The 24,858-nt window shown below is 47.4% G+C and overlaps 2 protein-coding genes across 2 annotated transcripts; both read right to left on the bottom strand.

The window, feature by feature from the left end:
• Positions 1 to 1,165: 1,165 nt before the first annotated feature.
• On the bottom strand, positions 1,166 to 6,839 carry SRM (spermidine synthase). Its single transcript, XM_086476172.1, has 8 exons — positions 6,679 to 6,839; positions 6,371 to 6,491; positions 5,932 to 6,024; positions 4,566 to 4,719; positions 3,624 to 3,707; positions 3,156 to 3,301; positions 2,110 to 2,232; positions 1,166 to 1,525 (listed from the first exon to the last, which is right to left on the bottom strand). The coding sequence occupies exons 1-8, from the start codon at positions 6,822 to 6,824 to the stop codon at positions 1,508 to 1,510; spliced, it is 885 nt and encodes a 294-aa protein (XP_086332298.1). The 5' UTR covers positions 6,825 to 6,839; the 3' UTR covers positions 1,166 to 1,507.
• Positions 6,840 to 9,201: 2,362 nt separating this feature from the next.
• EXOSC10 (exosome component 10) lies at positions 9,202 to 24,477 on the bottom strand. Its single transcript, XM_086475975.1, has 25 exons — positions 24,319 to 24,477; positions 23,373 to 23,509; positions 22,789 to 22,912; positions 22,229 to 22,333; positions 21,640 to 21,805; positions 20,754 to 20,865; positions 20,388 to 20,463; positions 20,135 to 20,245; positions 19,565 to 19,708; positions 19,042 to 19,232; positions 18,168 to 18,324; positions 17,352 to 17,500; positions 16,991 to 17,041; positions 16,096 to 16,207; positions 15,392 to 15,442; positions 14,751 to 14,829; positions 14,468 to 14,589; positions 14,046 to 14,141; positions 13,336 to 13,410; positions 12,772 to 12,859; positions 12,461 to 12,534; positions 11,758 to 11,926; positions 11,243 to 11,304; positions 9,974 to 10,053; positions 9,202 to 9,391 (listed from the first exon to the last, which is right to left on the bottom strand). The coding sequence occupies exons 1-25, from the start codon at positions 24,475 to 24,477 to the stop codon at positions 9,361 to 9,363; spliced, it is 2,721 nt and encodes a 906-aa protein (XP_086332101.1). The 3' UTR covers positions 9,202 to 9,360.
• Positions 24,478 to 24,858: the final 381 nt, after the last annotated feature.

Below are 24,858 nucleotides of genomic sequence, written 5' to 3'. Positions count from 1 at the left end.
CAGCTAGAAAACAGCTTGGAAAGCTGTACCAGAGGCAGCATTTGGACCAGAGAATAGCTGGGAGAGAAGGTACTGACTTCTGCAGCATGAAGGATGACAGAAGCTGGAGCTATTAGGCAGTCAGGTTACAATACAAACATACAACGGGATCACTCTTCAGAGCTTATTTTTGATGATAACTTGTCATCCCTAGAGACAAGGGAGAGAGGAAGTCAGACCAACTACAGAGCGCCCCTGGACGTCTTCTGACAAGCACAGCAAAACTTTCAGGGTCTCTGTTCCCACCCCCACATTCTCCCCAAAGAAGCACACTGACCCACACCGATGTCACCTTAACCAGAGCCGAGTGTTTAATTGATTGCAAGGGAGTGACAACCGCACAGTGGTTGTGCTGGGAAGATACCCACTGCACAGCGGTGGTATGGAGTCTTTAAAACAAAAGTAAAGAAGTGGAGGCAGATCCATCTCACAAGAGAATACAACGAAAACCAACTTATGCATCTGGGGATTCTGGGGGCAGCATTAGAAACAACGATGCCTCCCAAGGACTAGCAAATACCCAGGCCTCAGGCATCTCAGCATGACTGAGATGAGACATTTGTCAGCACAACTGACTCCCCAACATCAGTACTTAACAGCAGGCAATGGATCTAAGGTTTGTTTTTTATATATATATATATATATTTATATTTATATATATAAAGCGCCTATCACCATATTGATAAACATTCTTTGGAACCACTCTGACAGCAGAGGTAAGAACAGGAGTCAGCCTGTCGGTACCTCAGCACTTCTGTTTCCAACCAATTTAAAAAAAAAAAAAAAAAAAAGCCACAAGACTGCTGCCAGCCTGCCTGGCTGGTGTTTAATACTGCTACTCCATCAGGGTTGGAGGGAGACCTATTGTGAATGGCAACAGTTTGCACTGTGACTTCTCCAACTGTGCTGCAGAACAGTGCAGGTGTCGCAGAAGGGCAGTGGGACACGAAGGCTCAGACCCGTTACCAGTCAAAACGTCTCAGCAGCAGGGAGCTCCTATTAGGAGAGAGCAAGCTAACTTTACGCACAAAGCTCTCGCTCTCTGTGCTTAAGGCTGAGTCAGTGACCCTTCTGGACTCTTCCCAGGTTTCAGAAGATCACCAGACAGAAATAGGTGTCAGTTATAAATACATCATGTCAGTTGCAGGGGGTGGAGGTGGGAAGGGGACAAGGGGAGGGGAGAATTTAGAATGGGTGCAGGGAGGAGAGAAAGGAAAAAGACATCTTACGTTTCCAGCACTGGAAAGAACAGTTTTGACCTCACGCAATAAGTCACTGGACCTTTTCAATAGTCTTATCTGGCTTATGCCCCATCATCTTTAACACATCATCAAAGGGAATGTTGGCTGGCAAAGGGTTAAACAATCCCACACAGTGGAGAGTAAATCTGCAGTCTGCTGGGAAGGTCCCAACCACATCACTGGCGATCTCAGGGTCCAACTTGAAGGAAGGAAGCAGCTTCTCAGTCTCACACATCGCTCAGGGCCTGGAGACAGCCGAAGACAAAAAGGTGTCAGCATGGACCTGCTGCAGCTCTACCAGTTCTCAACAGAAATATGGCTCTGAAACACAACCATGGCATTTGCCTTCACCCCTAGGACACTCTAAGGTCTTTACCAGAACCTGCAGTTGCAACCCCGTTAGGAGATGATGGAATGATGCAGAAATAGACTACGCTTCAAGAGGATGGACTGAACTATGCTAGAGCATCCTTTCTTTACCCTCTGGTTTGGGCTAGAAACCACAACCACATTTTGTCTAAAGCTTTTGGAGCTTTCCAATGGGAAACACCAGTTCTGCAGCCTCTTGGATTTAGTTTTGGTAGGTGAAGTAGGAGCGATTTGCCATCAAGGCATGGGATATCAACCTGAAGAACAGTTCCAAACTGAACTCCAGTCTTCCCAGACTGACTCATACTCCTCTATGTCATACAAAACGCTGTCCTGCTCCAACTTGCCCACAGAAGCCTCTAGGGCTGCAGGAAATCCTTAGTCCTGTATACTCCCACTCCTGCCAAAGAAAAGTCATACCTCATCCTTGATGGAGGAGTAACAGCACAACCTTGCTTACCTTCCGTGCAAACTCTGGCAGAATGAAAGCTGCCCGATGAATGTCAGAGTTGTAGTATTTCAGACTCCTCTCCTCTACTTGTTGCTGTGAGAGCTGCTGCACAGGCTCCCGGAAATTTGTGTTCTGCAAAACAAGGAGCCAGGTAGCTCAGCAGCGTTTGGATAACGGGCAAAAGTCTGTATGATGGGCATCCCGATTCATGGCAGAGAAGCAAGAGGACTCGCAGCAAAACAGATGACTTTCTGTTCTAGTATGAGGTCAAAGGTTCTGCACAGCTCCAGCCCCAAAGGCTGGAGTTTACACTCCGTACCTCGTGTGACTAGCTCTTATTCACAGATGTCAGCGTATGAGGTCAGACTGCGTGTGAGCCATGTGCCAGATGAAGCTGTCAGATTCTGCCTGAGCATCTAAGCAGCAAGGCTTTTGCTCTGCAGAGCAGAATCCACATCTGCATTAAGTCAGGCACAGCACACACTGCCAGTGCCCCAGAAAAATCAAACACAGCAGCAGAAGTGCCACTGACTCCCTAAACCAAAGTGACAGTTGCATTACAGGCTTGCTGTAATGCAGCAGATTGGGAAGAGACCAGACCTCAGTGGTCTGACAGAGCTACCAGCCCACACCCTAACACTGACTCTCACTTGGAGGCCTCTGTACGAGCAGATTACCAGTCGCAAGCTGATTCTTATCAAGCAGCTGCCAACTTTATAACAACCAGCATCAATAAGCCAAAGCCTTAACAGGCTCTGGAAATTGGTAGTGGCTTCCTCCTTTCCAAGTCTGTTGCATTAGAGAGAAAACCATGTCCTTTTCTAAGGCAACTGGTTACGTTACTGGTCGATTCCACACTTCATTCAGCACTGAGCAAGCTGCACGGCAGCTCTGGGGCCCTGGGCTGGCAGAGACAGGGCCCAGCATGAGTCTAGAGGCCCCGCGGCTGGGAGAGCTCAGCGCCACAGCTCAGGCTCTGCAAGCGACAGCCTGAGGCACGCTCTGCGGGTGCTTTCAGGGAGTGGAAAAGGGCACTTCAGGTGCCTGAAACTCACCGGGTTCTTGCTGCAGAGCATGAAGCCAATCTGCCCGCTGGGATATGTGGGGATGGTGCAATAGGCGTATTCCACAACAGGGAACAGAGACTTGCAGAACTGACGCATCTCCTTAATGAGATCCAGGTGCAGCCACTGGCACTCACCTACAGGGAGAAAGGAAGACAGGAGGCAAGGTGAGAGCTGCCCCTCTTCTCTGCACAGGCCTGGGCCAGGCTAACAGTGGTTCCAAGTCCAAACCTGCTCTACTCTGCACGGCTCATGTGGTTTCAAAGGCAAGATAAGACCCTTATGGCAGTTTTACTAAGCACAGTCCAGCAGTTAACGAGTTGACGTACACAGATCAAAAATGCTGAAAGGGGTTTCAGTCCTTGTGTCACGTCTCCCCAGGAAGAGAGTCCCGTTTGTGCCTTGTACTTTGCATGCAATGATCTGGCGTCAGCCTCTGCCCAGAGACAGCAGCCTCACCTTGGCAGCAAAGAATCCCATCTTCTCGCAGGGCTGTCTTCATCAGCTGGTAGTAAGATTCTTTGAATAAGCTTTCTGCAGGACCTGGGAGAACAGTGAGTAAAGAGATATGTCTAGAGAGGGACTAAGATGATAGGCTTCTGAGAGTTTTCTGAATGCCCAGGGTACACAGGGACTGCACTGGAAAAAGAGACATTTCAAATAGCTTTTCAGCAATCACAAGTGTTGGAAGATAATCTGGAAGAGAAAAATTTTGACCCTGGATTCACCCAGCCTGCACCCAGCATAGCAAAACCATCAGGACTTTAGCTTTGCTCAACAGCAAGCCCAGGACCTTTATCCAAGAAAGTCCTAGCAGCTGCCTCTTGCTTCAGTAAGCATTTTTTAAACTGAACTCCTGCTCCAAACTGCCTTTTAGAGATGCCTCTCCCTGTATCAACTACAGTAACAGTGAAGGTGACTCAGGCACTTGTCATTAGGTCACTAAAACAAGGTGCCACAACTACATTTGGTCCCTCTCTACCTCAGTTTTCCCCTTCAGAAATACAGCAACCTCACTACAGCCATCTTTACGCTAGGTAGCTACACCAACAGCATGTGAGCCACTGCTTCATTAGCGGACACATGTACAAAGCCGTCTTTGCCAGCATGGTGCTGTATCCCCCACGGGATTGCTGGACTCAAGGATCAACTCTCTGCCAGAAGTAATAGCTGCTGGAGTTGAATTTTAGGAGGAAAACATGACAGCTGGCTTGATGCCCTGCTAATACAATTTTCTGGTCTTCATCCTTCCCTTTCTCTACAAAAAGAACTATGTCAGTAACATTCTTTTCACTTGCAAGGAGCCTCGGCAGGCTGGCTTTACTTCTAAGAGGTAGGCAGAAGAGAAAAGGAGGAGGAGGAGTGCAGAAAGCACTGCCCTTTTATGGCCAGAACTCTTACCCATGGGGTCAGATGAGTCCGTGATAATCACATCAAAGGCTTCTTGATTTTGTTTCATGAACTCAAAACCATCTCCCACATGCAAGGTCAGCTTAGCGCTGGAATACCCCACTGCCATCCCTGGGAGGTATTTCTTAGATACCTGGATCACATCCTGCAACACAGAGAGCACAAGTGGGTCAGTGGGGGCTCCAAGGAGCTGCTTCTCAGGCTACTGTGCAGCTGCAGCCAAAAGAACAGCACAATGAGTCATTTCCTTCCATGCCTTCAGCACAAATCCGACTCACTAGCTAGATCCTCAAGAGCTGTGAGCATCTTTAGCCAACAAGCTACACTCAGCCCTTTCCTATGGCCCCAGGGTTCAGTGACACTGTTAGTCTGTCCTTGCCAAACTCAACAAGAAGAACTTGAGGCTTCAAAAGCTTCCTGAGGAATTAAGAGGACACGATTACAGATCTGACTGCTCTGTGCACCTTTTCCCCACGGACATCACTTACAGAGGTGATCTCAGCTAAAGACCGACTGGTGGGTTTTTTTTCTTCCTAAATAAAATCACGCCAGCAGGTTTCTGGATGCAAGATGAGAAATATCCCCACCTCTGCTCTATAGTCATTACATCAATCCCCCTATAAGATAAGAGTTTTTTCTCCAAAATGGTTAGACAGCCACTGCCCTAGGCCCAGCAATTGTACTGAACACTACCAGCTTCCCACAGCTGGCAGAGACAAAAAAATATGCTGGTGTCAGGCAGTGCTTGTTCAAAACCAGGCACATATGCCTACTTAGCTTGGCAGTCAGAGGACAGAGTCTCATATAGCAGTGTTTCCCATTCCAAATACAGCCTCGCTTTGAGGAGACAGCAAAACTTTCTAAGAAAGTAAAATATCAGAACAAATTGACCAAGAGAAGGAGGACCAGCCCATCTATCACGGAAACAAATACCCCCCGCTTATTTCCTGCTTTGAGTCCCAGCAGACCGCTTAACAAAGTGACTCTCCTCCTCCGGCAGGAGCAGCACTCCGTTCTGCACTGGGGGAAAGGGAAAAGCAGCACCTTCACAAAGCCAGAGCTCTCCTCCTCCAGATCCCATGCTTGGCCCACGCTGGCCTGGAAGGGCCTCTACGGTACGTGTGTGAACGAAAGAGGCAGCCAGCTGCCACGTAGATGACTCGTAAGGCAAAGAGGTGGCGCTGTCAGTGTCACGCCAGCAGAGCCGGCAGCAAACGCACTCGCTACTGACAAGGGACAGCAGGTGAAGCAGCCGCTCCCCTGGATGCTGTGAAGAAGGGGCTGCTTTTTGCTGGGCGGCCTGACCGTCTGACCGAAGCCCCGGGGCACTTCCACGCAGCCGGGGAGCCCAACGCACCTCATCGATTTCGCACTGCACCACGGACTCCACGGTCGGGTGTTTCACCACCTCTCGCAGCACTCCCCCGTCGCCGCCACCGATGATCAGCACCTGGGAGAGGAAGGAGAGGGCAGAAAACCGGCCGTCAGCGGGGTCGGCTCACGGGGGGAACTTTCACAGCACGGCCTCAAGGGGACGGCTCGACACTCAGGAGCCCTCCGGGCTCGTCCTGCCCCGGCGCTTGGAGATGTGCTCCGGGGGCCCAGCGAGGGCTGCCTGCGACGCTCTGTCAAGCTCCCAGTGCCGGTGCCCCAGAAACGCCAGCCCACGCCAGCCTCTCGCCGCGGCAGCCCTGACAGGGCCGGTCGGTAGGACGGGGGCCGGTCTGCGGGCCCCGGGGCCGGCTCGCAGGCCCCGCCTGGGGAAGACCCCGCGGAGGGGGCCGGGGACGACTCACCTTGCGGGGGTCGGGGTGGCTGCAGAGGGGCAGGTTGGCGATCATTTCCTGGTAGGAGAACTCGTCCCGCTCCGTGCACTGGATCACCCCGTCCAGGACCAGGACGTTGCCGTAGGTGGTGCTGGGCAGAGCGGGGAAGCGGGGTTGGAGCCGGCCCGCGCCCCGCGCCCGGAGCCGCGCTCCCCCGCCCCCTCCCAGCGCCGCTAGGCCCTACCGCATGGCGCTGGGCGCCGCTTCCCCGCTCCCCCCCCCCCCCCCCCGCAGCCGCCGCCGCAGCCCCCCGGGCCGCTCTCCCGGCCGCGCCGCACCTGCGGAAGACAAGTATCTCCTGGTAGCGGGAGCGCTGGTGGTGCAGGAGCTCCTCCACCTGCAGCGACATGGCCTGCCCCGGCCACAGCCGGCACGTCTCGCGGAACCAGCCCTCGCGGATCAGCGCCGCCGCGCCGCGCTCCATCCCGGCCCGGCCGCCCCCGCCGCCCCGCGCCGCCGCCGGGCACCTGCGCGCCGCCGCCGCCGCCGCCGCCTGACCCCGCCGGCGCGGGAGCCGAGCAGAGGGGCCCACGCGCCGCCCCGCCCCCGGCCGCCACCGCGCGGCGCCGAGCTCCGATTGGCGAGCCGCGCGGCGCCGCGCCCCCATTGGCCGAGGGCGGCGGTGACGCCGGTGCCAGCAGGGTAGGGCGGCCGGCGCCCCGGGGCCACGTGGGGCGGCGCGCCCGCAGCGGAGCCGTCTCCGCCCCGGCGGTGGAAGGGCGCGTCGCCCCCCCCCCCGCTCCGCCGCCGCGCCTCCGCGCCCGACCCGCGCAGGGGCGGCCGGCTACACCCCCCCCCCCAAAGGCGGAGCCCGGACGGCGGGGACAGCCGCAGGCGGGCGGAAGGCGAGGCGCTGCCCGAGCGGGCGGCAGAGCTCCGCCGCCTGCAGAAACGCGAGTGACGAACGGCCTTCGGGGGGAAAAAAAAAAAAGTCTCCCGGGGATGGTTTAAGCGCTGGGTGTTCCCCACGCAGCCGCCGCGCTCCCGTTCCGGAGCCCTGGCGGGCGCTCAGAAGCCTCGCAACGCGCGGCGCCCACTGGCTGCGGGAGAAACTCCGGTTCTACCGGGAGCGCTCCTCCAGCCAGGCTGCGGCTGGATCCGCAGCCACCGCTGCACGGCAGCGAACCTGCCTTCGGTGACGGGACTCCAGTGCTACACCTTCCCCGAGTCAGGGGTGTAACCCGGTGAATAGAGCACGCACGGGTTTACCAGTCACTTCCATTAAAGGCGTTTTTAGAACCTACGGCAGTAAGCTGCAACTCGTAAATGGAAACCAGAAAAAGAGACTAAAATTAAGATCATGCTTGAACTGTCACCTTGCATGGAATTTTAACTAAAGGGCTTAAAGAAACTACAGACATTTTAATAGCTCTGCAGCCTGTGGGGCTTTTGGTAAGACTTTCTCATTCTTCCAGTTACAGACATACCAGAAGTGGTGAAGTTGACAAGAAGGGGAATGGGCAGCCCCTGCAAATGCACTTAGAGACAATTGCTATTTAAGTGCCTCTTTTCAAAAACATTCTCCAATATTCAGCCGTGCAAGCAGATTTTATGAGCAGAAAGGGACTCTGTTCTACCATTACAATGCTGCCCAGTCAGCGCTGTTCACACTAAGGTACCCAAGAAGAAAAACCCTTCCTCTGTTCCCTTCCCCTCCCTACTCCCCAGAAATAGGGGAAAAGATTGAAAACAAACAAACAAAATCATTCTCCAATACTCTCCAAGTCTTTGTAAGAGAGAAATCCCAAACCAAACAAACGGACAAAATCCCAAGTCTTTGTAAAAGAGAGCCCTCGGGTTAGGAACAGAAAGGGAAGTTTTTACCACTGCCCACTTGGTCCTTGCACCTACCCTAACAGTCAGAGAAGTAAATTCTGTCATTGCCAAAACAGGTGAGCATGAAATGGAAAATCCTGACTCGGAAAAGGAATTCACAAAGTAAAGACAAGGCCTTTGGGAAGGGCAGCAAGATCTATTGGCCAGGGCAGTGACCAGTAACCCAAGCAGCAGCTCTGCCACCGATTCAGTGTGGCTTCAAGCAAAGTCCCATCAGCCCCACCCTTCAGTACTCCCGACTGTTAAACTGCAACATTACTTACCCCTTTCCCAGCAGCGTTATCAGCCTTCAGTTGCCGGCATTTAGAATAAGCTTTGCCATCCATCCATCAAATTATGGGCTGATACTCTTTCTACAAAGACCTCAGGAGAGCTCACTGTGGGCATTTAAAACTTTGAAATGTTAGTAGAGCTGTACTGGGATTCAGCTGCAGCAGAGCCTCACTGGCTTTCCCCAACCCAGTATTGCACTCTTGTGTTTTTACCTTCTACCTAATGCTATCGATTTCACTCTATGGTGAAACTACTGGTCTCTGATCCAAAAAGTACTCTTTTTTTTTTTCCCCTTAAAATCAAATTTTTGCTTAAAAATACACAGACACTGCCAGGTAAACACACTAATTATTCATAATACCTTGTCTTGTAAGAGAAGAGCTGGGCAGTTCGATTTGTAACCAGGGTCTAACAGAAAAGACAGTCTGGCCTTATTTCCTCCTCCGGACTGCTGGGGTTTGAGTCACATCTACTGAATCTATTATTTTTGTGCTGGCTTTAGAGATGCCAAGAGGTTCCTTCCTCATACTCCACTGACATGCTGGTTCTGGTCTTGAAGCAACTCCAAGAAGTGACAAGTTCAGCCTAACTGTGTTTAAGGACACAGGATAAACTTTCAAAATTAGAAACAAAGCAACACTGCGAGTATAATTAGAAAAAAACCACTGGGAATATAACAAAAATGACATCAATTAAGATGTTTTTCCTTTTGGAAAAAAAAGGATTTTAATGGGTTTAAAAACATTTCTGTACAAAAACTGCTCCATGACCGGTATTTGCCTTCCCATGGTGACAATGCTTCTGACAATTGTTTCGTTCAGCAGCAACTCCCACAGGTCCTGTAACAAGGACTATCTCTTTGGCCAGTGGTGCCTGGAACCCCTGCAAAAGACAGCAACAGAAAGACTTTTAACTCTTGCTCTAGAGTCACTCAAGACTGAAAACCTATGTATGATAGATTATGATTCTATTGAGAAAGGGTCATGATGCAGACAGAACCTTTCTCCCCCCAATGCTGCCCTTAGGTAGCGCTGCTCTTTTATGACTAAAAAATACCCAAGGATCAAGCCTTGTAAGCTACACATTACGTATCTATTCGGAACAAGAATGTTCATATTTGGCAGTAGTTATTTATCCTCCTCCCAAGCTAGGGAAATGTTCTCCCCACCTCTACCCATCTTTGTGGCCACAGAGACTCCCACATCTATTAACACAAACTTTTACTTCAGCATTTCAAACCTTCCACCCAGAATTGTCTTTGATTGCACTAATCCTGACCAAGCTTTTTTCTTCCTTTTTTCCTTTAAGCTGACGTCAAGCTGTGATGCAATCTCTTCCTATTAAACATGTGCTTAAGCTCCCACAGCAATAGAGGACAATAGCTATGCTTTGCCCATAGCTCCAGGGCACAGGCATGAGAACACTCCACCACTGCGACGAGATGAGCGCAGGCTGACAACACACCTATCAGCTTTCCCCGCCAGGTAGGACATGCTTCGGTTTCCAGATTGTTGAAGTTTGTTAGCTCCAGCTCCAGCAAATTTCTGCACAGAAAAAAAAAACAACACACCACCACCACAGTGAAGTCCCTGCCAAATACAGTACATTCCGTGAGATTCATGGGCTGTCAGGTCCCTCCAACTTCAAGGAACACTGCTCGTTTACAGGCGAGCTTTTAAGTTTTAGGATTTCTTTATATGCACATGCACTGAATGCATCTGAGTTAGTGCTGTTCTACTGGTCTAACCTTGACAGGTGAGGCACAACACCCCACTGACGACAAATCTTACCCTTCTAGACAGAAAGATCTGCACAGGTTGTCCCAAATTCACAAACTCGTTTCTTTTTTTACCTCCCGAAACAAGTTTCAACTGACACAGCAAAAGGACTGCACAGAAAACTGTTTCCTACACTATCAGGCATAAACTTGTTCAGCTTCTAAAATACAACTTTTAATGAATATCTAAGATGCTTCCAGGTACCATTTGCCCTCTGGCTGAATTTGCAGGAAGGAGGCTGAAATGCAAGAAATGAGCTTCAGATCGTAAAATTAATGCTCAAGCGCCTCATGAGTTCACACATGGGCACCCTATTACTTCATGCCTGAACACCCACTGACGTCACACATCAGCACCCAAACGCTCCATGCATGAGCACGATGCAGAGTGTACATGGGGGGGTTTAGGTAACCCAGATCTGCAGTGAGGGGCTGGTCACAGGTCTCCCTAAGTATGTCTCTGTTTTCTCTCTTCTCTTCATCTCTCAATCTCAATTAGCAATAAATTAAGTAAAAATTCTCTGAGCTGAGACTGTTCTCCTAATGACAGTACCTGGTGGAGAATGTGGGTAACACACAGACCTGACATGGCCTGGAACGACTGGACTGACTTTGAGATTTTTGGCAGTGCCTTGAATTTGGTTTGGGAATTTGTGGTGCTGGGCTGTGGTCCAAGTGTCATGCCTGTGACGTTTGGAAGCGGAGGTGTGAACAATGTATGAAGAGGTGGGAAACAACAGGAGAGTCTGAGAGTTCCCAAGAAAGCCCTTTCTGAATGGGAAGAGGGGATAATATAAAGTATGAGCTTGTGATTGGAAGCTGCATCTCAGCACCAGGTGCTGTCAGGGAACATTCTATAGATCCAGAAAAAAACTCATCTGCCCTCCCCAGCGCGTCCCCAGCTGGGTATGTGCTATTGTCAACACTTCTGTTCTTCTTGCATGTCATGCCCGTACCTTGCCTGCGTAAGCTTGCTTGGCAGGATCAAATTGTGGCGACTGCTTTGATTTGCTGCTTCCTAAGGGAGAAAGAAGAGAAGCTGTCACTAAAATTTTCCATAAACCCCAGTACATTACACAGTGTTCCTCTGTCTCTCACATGCTAAAAATCAGAACAGTCTCTTAAGGGCAGGAGATGCATTTGAATAGATACTTGTCACAAAGGAGTTGAATCTCCTTTGCCTCCTAGTTCCTGGGGTCCAATTAAACAGGTAACTTCCTCTACAGAGAAAAGAAGCAAAATCCAAATCCACAATCCCCTTGGCCAACTCATTCAGGATTTTGCTTCCAAATTGAAAAAGGGATGATAAACTGCAAGTTCCCCAAGTTAATTTCTTTTAGTGTTCCCTCATTGTAAGGTAAGTGCATTGTAACAGTGCCTTGGCACCCACATTCATACACAGCCTTCTCGGGGCTCAGCTGGCAACGTTTTCCACAGCCTGCAGCACTCCAGCAAGAGATCCACATCTTACCCGCAAACACTTTGAAGTTGGACTTGCTGTAATCAAAGGGGGTAAACTGCTTCGGTGCTTCCAGCTCCTCTGGTTGCTGGGAGGCTTTTGGCCGCTTCTTCTCTTGTTTTGGCAACTCTGTTCCTGTTTCACTCATGACTCTTTCCCTCTTCTTATTAGCTTGTTCCTGCTGTGAAAGCAACCCACAGAACAGAAGCAAGGACAAGTTCAGGAGAGGAGAATGAAACATCCTTGCGTAGGCATGAACACCACCAGGCAGACAAACTGCCCAACGGACCTAGGCCCCAGTGACAGCTATTGCCTGTGGTAATAACAGTGCAGGGAGAAAGCACTGTGTTCTTCCTTGGGCCTAAACTGCTTGCTTTGGGTTTCTTCCTCACAGCAGGCACTTTTCAGACGAAAAGCCAAGTTGTCATTGCACAGGATACTAGAGACTGAGATCTGCTGTGGCCCCACACAGGCAGACTTGAGGGAACCTAGGCAAGCGAGGAGCAGAAAACACTCCCTACTGAAGAGATGGAGGGATGCAAAGATTTGCACAGCACAGTTCCTAGGGACCTGTTGCTACACACAGGGCAGAACGACAGAAAGTCCGCTATCAAAAGACTGTCATTCAGGTCTTTCAGAGGTGAGGGTTTCTTTCTGAACTATATATAAAGATCAAAAGGGGCAAAGGCTGGAAGTAGGGAATTCAATGACATACCATAGCTTGCTGACGAACAGACACGATATTTTCTGCTGCCTCTTTATACACCTTCTGTGCCTGGTCACGAGCAGCTATGGAAACAAACAAGCATTACTGTAAAAAGCAGGTGTATGTTAGCCAGGAGGTCAGAAAAAGCAAGCAAACCAGCTTGTAGCAAGTCTCAAACTAAACTGAGGACGACCTTTGTCACACCATCTCATCCATCACGAAATACATCACCTGAGGTTTTCTTATAAGTGGAAAACAAACTATGCGCATTGGGAAAAGCATGCTAGCCAACACATTGAGGAAGGGAAGAACGGCTGTACCTGACTGCTGGGCTGCTTTCTTTTTGGTTGCATCCTTGGACTCCTTCTGTACTTGTGTCTGACTCATCAACTTCCATCGATTGCTGATCTGCAATGAAAAAAAAATTACCTGGGATCACTTTCTTTGAACTTTTACGGCAAAAGGGAGTTTATAAACTTGCTACCACATGCTGGTCTTCATTAAGAGCACAAAAGATCAAATTGGATTGTAAAGGAGATTAAGATCTGCTGCACCAGGTAAAGTAAAACCACGCGCTGTAAAAGCTCTGAGCTACAAACAAGCCATGAGAACAAAGGCAGATACAGACTTCAGCAGTAGTCTGAAGCTTCCACAGACAGGGAGCATACAGCGGAATGTCTCCAATCCCTGGTTCTTCAAAGGGTACAAGTGCTACAGAAACAATGAACTACAGATTCAAAACCATGTCAAGTTTCTCAAAACTTTTTCTAAAGAGAATCCAAGGCGAAAAAAAAAAAATCTATATTGTTGAGGTTCCCAAAAAAGAATATACTTATATCTTTCTTTTTATACTACTTGGCAGGAAATTATAGCATGAGTCTTACTTCATAAATTTTTGATGATGGGTCAAACTTCGCAGCTTGTGAGACATAGGCAGGATTCTGTTCTGAAGGTAGGTACTGTAGAGAGGAAAAAAACCATTTCACTTTAAACACAGCACATGACATTCAGCTCATTGCTAAAATGCTACTTGAAATGTTTCAAATAAAGTTTATATTTAAGAAATGTTCTACAGACAGAACATCTTTTGGAAAAATAAATGTTACCACAGTTATGCCCAAGAGAAAAGTTAAACAAAAAACAAACAAACAAACAAAAACCAAAAAAACCAACCCCCAACCACACCAGCAAAAGTTGTTTTGATATTGTTTCCTAGTAATTTGCCACTCCAAATCTGTAATAAAGTATTCTATTGTTCTTCTGATTCATTAGAAGGGTAAAATCAGCTCACCAACTCTAGCCATAGAGATGAAAGTCTGATGCAAATTAAAAAAACCCTCAAACTTGACTAAAAAAAAAACAAAACAGTGAAAGGTCTGTTTACTATGTAGAAAGACATATATCTAAGAGGCATTTCAACGTGTTTTGAAAACAAGTCCACACGTGTGTGCTTTGCAAGGACAATCTCTCTATTCCAGTAAGAGAGCAGCAGGTGATCAAGCTCTTCCAGACACCCCTGAAAAAACAGCTCAGAGCACCCTCTGCACTAGGTAGTTTATGAGTCCCATTACAAACATGTATTGGGAGCTTTTACCATTCTAAATGGATTTTCAAAGGATTCCATTATACGCTGAGCTTTCTGCTGTGCAGTTGTTAAAGTCTTCTCATTTCCTCCTTCTTCATCACATTCCTAAAAAAAAAAAAAAAGAAGAAAAAAAGGGAAGAAATATTAACAATAATAATTTTGGGGTTTGACTACTGCCGTTTCATGCATGTTCCTTCTCACTCCATCTGAAACTCCACTGATGGCAGTAACCCTCCAGAGAGATGTAATTAACCTGCTGGCCTCCTAACCTAGGTGTCCTGGTTATGCCATACGCTTGACAGGAAGCCAGTACCATTTCCATGCTTGTCCCACCTTACTATTTCTTGCAACACTTTCATACAGTTTTATCAGATTATTAAGTATGTTTTCTAACACCTAAATACTGACATTATCACAAAGTTGTTGCTTACACTGAATATGCTGACAGTGGCAGTCGCAACAAGACATGTTGACTCTGGTTGAACACCCTGAATATTCATTGTCCTCTCACTGTCTGAAAAGAGACAACCATGTTCCAAAATTGGTGCAGGCTCTATGTGAAAAGGAGACAAAATTTTTATCAGATACTTGAATATTTTACTGCTCTTTTGTATAACGAGATTTCACTGAAAATTTCTTCAGGGCTGCTTATTTCCCCATATCAAAGCCACGTCATGTCATTATTAGCACAGTTTTAGGTTAAGTCCAAATTACCCAAGGCAGTGTTGTTCTGAAAATCATCCATAGGAATCCGGGAACTGTCATGTGGTCCAAAGAAGGTATTCTCCAGCCTCTGCAGAGAGATTCAAATTACAAACCATTAATATTAATATACTACTCTATGCATCTGTATATGTTTTCACATATTGCAGAGACACATTAATGTAAATTCAAATAAAAGCATGAAATTCAGAGACTGAATATTCTTAATACAGCTCACCTGCCAGAGCACATTGCATCTGGCATCAAAAGTCTATCTGTGCAAACACCCACGGGCTCAGGGAGATACTTTTCTTCGTAGGCACAAGGAGAGTAAACAAGTCAGCCTGGGAAACTCACCCGAAACTTCTCTTCTTACCAATCAGTCAATATAGGCTAACACACATGAAACTGTCCAGCATGTAGAGAGTTTGCTTATGAAGCCTTAAGTGCTGTTATTATGGTGGTTTGTAAAATAATACCAATTTACAGCTGGTAATGTTATGAGTCTGGCACAGAAAAGTAACATTAAACTAAAGTGGAGAGACCTGTAAAATGGATGAGAGTAAACAATTCACTAGAAGCTAGAATTCTGCTACATTTGTTTCTGAGTTTAAGGCTTAAAGCATTAGGAAACAAATACTACACAACAGTACCTCAGGGTTGGATAGAGGCGCTCTCTTCTTGACTGACAAAGCAATCTCCGACTAGAATGGGAGAGAAAGAGAAGTCACTTAAATGCACTTGCCCTATTTCTCCTAAGCTGGCTCCTTTTCAATGGTTTCAACACATTTATGACAAGCTATCAGGTTGTAATAAATTTACAGCCTGTCGTCTTCTCCTGCAGGGTTTGCAGACGGATACATTTAAACACCTCACACAGAAAGGACACATCCCTGCTCACAAACGGTTGTTTCACTGAAGGAGCAAGACTGTATTAATATCAACATGCTGACGATGCATTTTAACTAAGGAACCTCTTGCACCTAGAGGGTTCTTTTGCTTCTCCATAGCTGTAAAAGATTTAAGAATCCATTTACATGGCCAGTGAATTCCACAAGGTCCAGTTCTTCCTCACGCAGGCAAACATGATGTGCAATGTGAGACAGACAACCGCACCCTGTTCAAGTAGTGTCTCTTATCGCTCTAGTTCTGCAGGAAACTACACTGTGTGTAAGCCAGTACACAGCAGACAACAGGCAAGAAGGAGTTGCAATATATCTTTCTGCTCTACACTACACTCACAGTGTTCAAAAAGCAAACCTCAGCGTACACACCACCACAGGTCACCATTTAGCTCCTGTCCCTGGCTTACAGAAAGCAAGTGATGAGTCTCTTGCGTGGTACGAGCTACTCCTACCTTAAGCAAAGGCATCTCCCGGGCCTGCTGGATGAGAAGATGCAATTCATTAATCTGCTGGCGAACTAGTGGTGGGACTGGATTACAGCAAGCAATGATGCCCTGGGGTTCTCTAAAGAGAGATGAGAAAAATTCAGTGTGCTGTATTTATGGCCAATATGTCAGGCATTTGCATTCAAAGGATGTGCAACCAGATAGAACCACGTCCTGACTGTGACAGAATAAGACAAGTCACATGAATCTGTCAGAGTCTATTCTCTGTGATGGAAAATTCTTCTGTATTAGGTTTGTGCAGACAAGGAGAAACCATCAGCTCAGCTCAGCTCTCCTCTCACTTGTCTTTTCTGTGGTCGGTCTGTCTGTCCTCATCTTCACTTCATTCCTTGTTCAGTATTCATCTATAGAAGCTGAGCCCAGCATTGGAATTGCATTTAAAGATGCATTTTTATTATTCTCAGGTATGGATAGTAGATGATGAGTGCCAAGTGTTTGAGGAATATGTTGTATAAATTGAGTGTTCTAAGGAATCTGCCCCTTGCCCCCCCCCCAATCTCTTTGGGAACTGAAAAAAGGCCCAAATAAATGTTACAGGGAAGTCATCCCTCTCTTGCTCTGTAATACTGTAGGAATCTCAGGGGGGACGTGTGACATACAGCAATGCAAAGGAATGTGTTTTACTAGTGGAAGAAAATCAGAGATAGATGTATCCCAGAAAAGGTTTGGAGCCTTCTGAAGGAGTATTGCTATTTATTTCTCCTCCAAACTGTGTAACTATAGAGAAAAGCAGTATTGACACTGGAAATAAGGGACCAACCGCAGTAGTAATTACCCACTAGGAAACAACTTGCTGGATAGTAAAATCAAATGACACTCCTCAAGGGTGAACAAAACTTACTTGGGCAGCTCCTCCGCTATCTTCAATAGCATATGATTTGGTAGCACATATCTACAACACAAAGAGGCAGTGTCAATGTAACAATGTTAAAAACTCTTAAAAATACCTTCAAACTGCACAAGTCTGCCCCAATTACAAGGTCTGAAAAGACAAAATCAGTTAAAGAAATTAAGTAGGGCTGATCTAGATACCTGTAAGAATGTACTGCTAACGTAACAGGACTTCTGTGTAAAAAGCAGCCTGAGGTACTTACACTAATTTCTACAGGTAACAAAGTGGGTCCAGCTCAGGGGTGGGAGGGGCACAATCCAAGAGACTCACTGAAGTATTAAGTCAGTGTCTGTAACAAAAGACTTCTTACCCTGTACTCTCATCCTCTTGACGCGCCATCTTGTCTCTCCATGCAAACAGCAACCTAAATGCTGCCAGCTGCTGTGTGTTGAGGTGTTTTTTCTGCCTCCTGTAGAGCTCAAGGTAGGACTCATCTGTAAAGAGGGGCTTGATGTATTTCTGGACAGCAAAAAAAGAAACACTCATGATCAGTATCAGATTTGTGCTTTCTAGTTTGGCTTGCTTCACTAAGACACGTAGAATCTCACACAGACATAAGGGGACTGAATAAACTTGGGTACAGCATGTCTTGGAGCTTTTACCCTAAACTACTGGTAGGAGCCTATCCCTGGAAAACATACATCTCTCCTGTTTTTAGGGGAAAAGCACCCTCACCAACTCCAGGAGCAGCTTCAGACATAGAACATTTTCAAGCTAAAGTAGCCTGAAGTAGTAAACTCCATTAGACAAATCCTACTTTCATAGACAGTACTTTCCACAGGCAGAATGCAATTATCTCATAATGCAACTCCAGCTAGGCTTTGAACTTCTAGGAACACCCAGTAGAACTGGAAATGTAACATCTCTCCTGGAAAAGACACACCTGAAAGCATTGGGAGGCCAAGGAGTGCTAGCATTCAAAAAACAGCAAGAAGGTATATGAATCCAAGGATTTTAGCTAGTGAAACAAGTGACTGCACACAACTGAGAGTGTGTACAGGTGTTTTCAGACACACAAGGAGGAAGAAAACCTGCACCTATGCAACAGACGTAGAATAGGTCAAGGACTTTCTGTCCTACTAAGCCCATACTCTGATCCAGGTAATCCAACCAGGTGAAGCTTTACCTTCAGGCAGATGTCCCTGCTGCGTTGCCACACAACCTGCAGCTGAGTGGGCTGCTCGTTCCCTCTCTCCCACAGCGCCTCCCTCACTTTATCATAGATGTAGAGCAAGTAGTGAGTATCATCACGGGCATACCGAATCATTCCTTCTGGCAAAGGGCTAGAAAAAGAGCCAAAATTACACTAACACATTTCAGCTGACTTGCCAAACCCTCACTTTCCTCTTGCAAGGCATATTAGGGCAAACTGCACATAAAACATGCCAAGAAATAATATGGAAATTCTTCTGTTTCCTTACTGAAGGATTCATTGGGCAACAGCAGTAACAGGCTGTGTGCTCTCCAATTCAGATGGCATCTTGTTCACAAGCCAGAGAGCAAGACTGCCACGTAGCTTAGAACTGCAAGCTAAGAACTGCTTGCTATGGTATTTGTCATCTCTCCTCTCTGCAGAGCCCACACAAAGTAGACCTTGGATCTCTGGGGTATGCAGGGTCCATCTGCACAGCCAAGCTCATTGCTCCAACGGCACACTGCTCCACCTAGTGTGGGCGACTAAATGTTTTTGGGGGGGCTCTAGAGGTGCAAATACTGACTTTCTCCACAATACCGCAGTGTTTAAGCGCTGTTCCTAAGAAGTGAGCTTCCAGGAGCTTTTCATTACTTAGTCTTCCCAAAAGAACTAGTTTTCTAAAGAAACACGGGAAAATGTACACTCTTAAAAGAACTTAAGTACAGCCAGGTAAATTCTGTGCTTGTTCACTTTGAGACTAACCTACAACTATGGGGCTTGCAACTAGAAACACGCTCCTGCTCTAACAATACAAACAAGGATAAACGCTATGCAGCGCTAGCCCGTTTAAGGGGTCAGTTTTTACCGTATCCTCCAGTCAGCCAGCTGGTACTGCTTGTCAGAATCTACATTGCAATACAGCTTTAGCAAGTGGTCCAAAGAGTGCCTGCCAAGATTGAGGAGACGAGCAGCTTGGTGAGTATCAAACATGTTCACCAAGTACAGGCCAAAGTCTTTTTGCAGCCATTCCACATCTGAATCAGCACCATGAAGGACCTTGAAAAGCAAAACAAATTGAGAGTGATATAAAGAACATTTCTGCTCCAGACTGGCCGCGTTGTGGTTTCATATCCTTACATCTAGGACCAGATTTCTTTTCTCTCTGTCCTTCACTGTTAAGTGCAGAACTACTAAATGAGTGCACTTGGCAAGTAACTCGCCACTTACATGCAGGAAACAGGCACACGAATAATTACAATGAAAGCAGAGCCAAGTGACCAAGACAGAGCACACAGTGTGCTTTTAACTATAACAAAGCTTAAACTAAGGGGAGGAAAAAAAAAGAAAAAAGGAATTCTGGTGGTGAATTGGCGAATTTGGCAGCTGACCTTCACAATTGCAGGGTCTGTGAAGGTCTCATTGAGAATGTTCATGTCGCTGCGCAATTCCAGCGCATCAATGATGAAGTCCTCTGTTCGGGTGGAAATCTGCATCAGACATGTCAAGCCCAGGAAGCTCCTGTAGGAATGGTGCTGAAAACCACGGATGAGAGATGTAAGCTAGGATCCATTACAGAAGTAATACTATAAAACAAACAGTGCCCCAAATGAAGGAAGAAAAAGTAACAGAGGACTTCTTAAAGAAAAAGACAATTGGATGAGCAAGCTTTCTCTTTGCAGTCACTAACATGACACAAAAAACCATGGGATGAATTGAAAAAAGATCAAATTCAGCATGAAGTGTGCAGCCAGTAAATTGGAAAACTTGTAATACCGACACAGTTTAATCCAACCTTCTTTATAATATTTGACAGATCAGGGTAATGAACTGTCTTTTCATGTCAAAGTACAAAAAGCAGGAGAAAGAGAAGACTACAGAACAGACTAGAAGAATATAACCATCTCCTAGGTACTAACAGTACATATGTAACTTTCAAACAGAAAAGGCAATTTGATTACCTCTAAGTCCAGGGCAAATTCTTTACAGTTCATAAGCTTTTCATTTAGTTCTACCAGCTCATCCAGTGTGGTGATAAAATGACAGGGTGTTTCCTTGATGGGTCTGTACATCTGGCAGAGCAAATAATTAGGCATGGTATGTTCTCTGTTAATCCCACCCCTGGCCTCCACCCTCAATTCTGAAATTCGCCAGGTATGGTCATCTATAAACTCACTGCATCTGCAGTAAGTTTAAATTAATGTGGCCACCAACCTGGGGTTCTGGTTTCGTGAGAACTCCATCTGGTGGAGAAAAATGCTCCAGTTCATACTGGTAAGGGTGAGCAAACCTGTGGAAATTAGGAAGACAGGCACAGACTAAATTTCAGTCATCTTTATGAAGCCAGAGCACAGAGACTTTGAGAGCTACGGCAGTTTCCCTACTGAGTAGAAATTCCATCTCTTATTAAGCATAAGTTTAAAATAACCGTAGATGTCTAAAGCAAATCACGCACAACAGTGTGAGGACACAAACACATGCAGAGCTGTTACATGTCAGTAGCATCAGCACAACGGGACCATACAAGTGCCTGTTCACCAACGGTACTCCAAGCACCTTGCTGTCAGTTTAATATCTTACATGTCTTGCTCAGTTTGCTGCGTCCTCTGCTGGTGTATGAAGTCTGCCAAAGCAGCTGGCACATCCAAGTCTTCAGGGCGCTCCTTTCGTTCCCGTCCACTTTTTGTGAGGGCTGAACAACCAATATGGAACAACTGGACTGGGTCCCACACATAACATGTTCTCAGCCTACTACTCTCTCCCCCTCCACCCACCACAAGATCCTATTAAAATCATAAAATATCAAAAATCTTAACAAAGTAGACCTGCAGCTTCTGCTGTCAGCAAGATTCCTGTCTGAACCTCTAATGACAACTCAGTTACTAGGTTTTACCAGGCTGTTGTTAAGCAAGACACAAGGTGGTTCTGCTCAAGAGCTTGGAAGGAGATTGAAAAATCTTCAGAAAAATCTTTCAATCACTCCCAGTTACTAAAAGAACAACCACATCAGTGAGGACTAAGGATGAATCACCAGCAGCAGAATGACATGTTGCTGGGACAGGATGTCAGGCTTTGATAAAGCACCCAAAGCAAAGGCAGGTCTAACCATACCCCTGGTGCTCCTAACTAATCAGAAAGAAGCATTTGTAAAGCCAATGAGACTAGTCAAGACCACTTCTGGTGCCAGAGTGACTCTTATTGTGTACGTTAAATGGTGGTAAAGAGAAGCAGAATATCTGTTTGTAACAGATTATCTACTGTACACCAACAAGAAGATGCTGCATGCTGACCTACCCTTACACTACACATGTGTAATTAACAGAGTCACAGAGCTTACAACACCTAAACGGTCAACACCTCCTGCTATTATTTGTTTTTACAGTCAATGATTTCTCCTCTAGACTGTGAGGACAGATGTGTGTCAAATACTCCCAACAGGTTACCTAACAAAAAATAAACCCCTTACCTTCAGGCAAAGGTTTCAAAGCATTTGGCTTGATAAAAAGTTTAGGTACAAAGGGAGTGTTGGAGTTGTCAATCTTTTCCCGAAACTTAAGCTGTGGTCGAGAGATATTCTTGGCATGAAGCAGTCGGAAGGTCTCGGACTGAGCTCTCTTGTGGGATTCTCCCGCCTATTTAAAAAAAGGTAAACCACAGGTAAAACTCACATGACTTAACAGACATTCAGTTTCTTTTACTCACCCTGACCCAACATTCAGAGGAATAAAGTTAGACCTCAAACTCAAAACCGAGTCACTCTCTTGCAGTAAGTGCAGCACCTAAGAATGAAAGTTCTCTGAATCAGGATCCTGAATTTATATGAATAAGCAAAAGAAAGGCTGTTGTGTACATGAAACTGAAACAGCAATGGAAAGCATACAGAATCCAGAATCAAGTTTGAATAAATTGGAAAAGGAAAAAAAGAGAGGGAGTTGGGACATGTCAAAAACCATGACAGAACATTTAACTGTTAGTCAGCTCCACTGGAAAATCAGTAGTGACAATGCTGGGAAAAAAGCTAAGGTAACAGAGCAGCCCGAGTGTAGAGGCCTCACCTTGCGGTTCCAGCTGGAAATGATCGTCTGTGGGGGCTGTAACCCAGCAGGGAGGACCGGTTGCTGGTTTTTGTTCACTCCTGCTGCCTCGTCCAATAAAATACCCTAAATTCCAGAAAAACGTGGTGAAAACCAAACACCTGTTAAATCACCACGCTCAGCCACTCTAGTCAGACCGAATAAAGTCACACAGGTAGGTACCTCCCACAGCCGTTTCCCCTCAATTCCGTGCAACACGAGACAGACAAATGTGGGAGGAGTATGTTGAACATCAGGGGTAGGAAGAGTTTCCTCAGAGAAGCAGCTTTATGAATTTACAGATCTGTTCTCAGGTTGTGAGGTTCTTGTGCCAAACTGTATTTAGTTTCCTCGTAAGCCTTAGATGCTGTGACCACTGGTCTATCACATGGAAATGTTTTTAAAATAAAAAGGAAAATGACCAGATTGAGGAGACACTAAATGTAACTGGGCAAGCACTACCACTGAAATTCTTGCAATGAAAAAAGAACTTGTGGTCCCTAAAAGTTTATAAGAGCAACATCCAGAAATAATCTGCTTACCACTCTTTCAAGAATGACGTCATTGGAGTCAACCAGCATGTCAAATTTATCTTCTAGCTCTGTCACTTTGCTGCGATCTTTTATGTGGCTATGGCAGCCATGGTATTGCATCACCTTGCTCATGCTTGCAAGAGAACAGCAAAGCTATTAGCAATCTGAAAGCAGGCTTTCAAATTTTTTGTACTGAACACTAAACTGCCCAATTCTCTTCAACTTTCCGCATCTTCAAAGTTTAAAAATAAATCAAATGCAGTGCCTATAGATAACATCGCATGAGCAGTGAATAGAAGAAACACCTATACATTACGTTAGAATTCATTTCTTCTGAACCACGTGACTTTTAACATAGATAACCTAATATGCTTTATATCAGCCTCTGCTCTCTGCACAGCTCTTTATCCGAATCATTACGGAATGCCCTCTTTAAACTTTTTACTTAAACTGAAAAAAAGGAGCTAAAATTAGGTATGTGAAATAAAACATCTTTTTATCTACAGCAAGCTTAGTCTCCAAAGAAAAGTACTACCTTCTGGTTTGGACTGGAAGCTATTAGCAACAGCCCAGAGATGCAAGAACACCCTTACCACTGAAGGAGACGGTCACCCTGTCTTTCACAGTACGCCCGGAAGCCAGGGAAGCTTCGGTAGAAGTCGTACTCATCGCCAGGCTGAGGAAGCCCATTAGATGCCTTTGTCGCAGCTACCACCGTGCCAAGAGCATACTGTGCAAAAATACCACATTATTAGAGGTTTTTTTCAGTATTTTGTTCCTCCGTTTACCCAGGATACTGTTTGGTAGAAATACATTTTGCCTAGCTGTTGGACTGCATGGTTCTAATGCAGAATATCATGGGGCTGTTCAACAGAAGTGAGTTTACAGTCAGTTAGTTCATATTGTCTATTTAAAGACCTTTAAAGTGATGAAAGTCTAATAACAAGACTTAAAACTCGAGTTTGGTGTTTAAGGTCTGAAAGAAAGTTTGTCAAATCAGCAGGAACGCAGTAATTACTTTGTTATTTTAACAAAAAAAACCACCCTGCAATGCTTCCTGCTTGAGACCGGGGAGGCGTTCCCTCTCTGGGAAGCAGCAGCGTGCCCAGGCGCAACCCAGCGTAGCCGACACCGAGAACTGCCATCGAAGGGGCAATGCCCGCGGCCACACGCCCAGCAGCGGCCCTCACGAGGGTCCCGGTTCCTCTGTACTTCAACGACTCGCGTCGGGGAGGCGGCAAACCCCCACTCCGGGCCGGTGCGCTCACAAATCCGTGCTCAGGACGAGAGGCCCAACCCCGGGGCGGTAACAGACCCCCAAGGCGCCGCTCTGGTCCCCGGCACCCTCCCTGCCGCGCATGGCGGGGAGCGCCCACGGGGGCTCCTCACAGGTGGCACCTGCTGAAGTGGGGGTCCTCAGGGAGCCCCTCAGGGAAGAAAACTACAGCTCCCAGCACGCCCCGCGCCGCGCACGGCACGCCGGGAGAGGTAGTGCACGGCGCCCGCCCCGCTCCACCCAACCCACCCCCCGCCGCGCACCTTGACGAAGGCGTCGGCATCGTCAAAGCCAGGCAGCGCCGCCGCCGCGCTGCCCCCCGCCGCCTCCGCGGGCGGCCCCGCCGCTCCACCGCGTCCCTCCTGTCCCGCGGGGCTCTCCGCTGCCGCGCTGCCGCTCCCCCCACCGGCGGCCGCCGCCATGTTGCCCCCGCAGCCACGCGACGCTCAGACGCTCTCGCGAGAACGCGTCCGTTGGATGGGGGGGGGCGGCGGTTAGGAAGGACGGGGGAAACGCATGCGCAGGGGCAGAGGGCGCCAGCTCCGCTCTCTGGCGCCCCCAGGCGGCGCGACGGAACAGGCCCCTGGGCGGGAAGAAAGGGGGGCCCCCGGGGGGGGGGGGGCGCTGAGAGACACCCCACAGGGTTTAAAAGGAGCGAGACCCCCGGCCCTCTTCCCCCACAAGGCCAGGGCTGCCCACAGAGCAGTCCCCGTGACAGCCACACCAGGGCCCGGGGGCATTTCCGCCCAAAGCCCCTGCCTGCCACCTCCCTATTCCCATTTTCAGGGGGCAGCACCAGCACA

The sequence above is a fragment of the Leptosomus discolor genome, chromosome 20, assembly GCF_034619465.1.
Source record: "Leptosomus discolor isolate bLepDis1 chromosome 20, bLepDis1.hap2, whole genome shotgun sequence".
Lineage (NCBI taxonomy): Eukaryota > Metazoa > Chordata > Aves > Leptosomiformes > Leptosomidae > Leptosomus > Leptosomus discolor.
Note: the sequence above shows the minus strand (reverse complement) of the source record. Positions and strands in the feature narration are given on the sequence as shown.

Bases quoted from the DNA above. Each gene is read 5' to 3' on its own strand.
- EXOSC10 (XM_086475975.1), bottom strand. From the start codon at position 24,477: ATGGCGGCGGCCGCCGGTGGGGGGAGCGGCAGCGCGGCAGCGGAGAGC. The intron at 20,246-20,387 runs GTTGGTGGCCAC...TTGCTCTGCCAG, and splicing joins TCACGAAACCAGAACCCCAG to ATGTACAGACCCATCAAGGA. The intron at 10,054-11,242 runs GTACGGGCATGA...TTTTCTGTGCAG, and splicing joins AGCAAGCTTACGCAGGCAAG to AAATTTGCTGGAGCTGGAGC.
- SRM (XM_086476172.1), bottom strand. From the start codon at position 6,824: ATGGAGCGCGGCGCGGCGGCGCTGATCCGCGAGGGCTGGTTCCGCGAG. The intron at 6,492-6,678 runs GTGCGGCGCGGC...CGCTCTGCCCAG, and splicing joins GAGATACTTGTCTTCCGCAG to CACCACCTACGGCAACGTCC. The intron at 3,302-3,623 runs GTGAGGCTGCTG...TTCTCCCTGTAG, and splicing joins TGGGATTCTTTGCTGCCAAG to GTGAGTGCCAGTGGCTGCAC.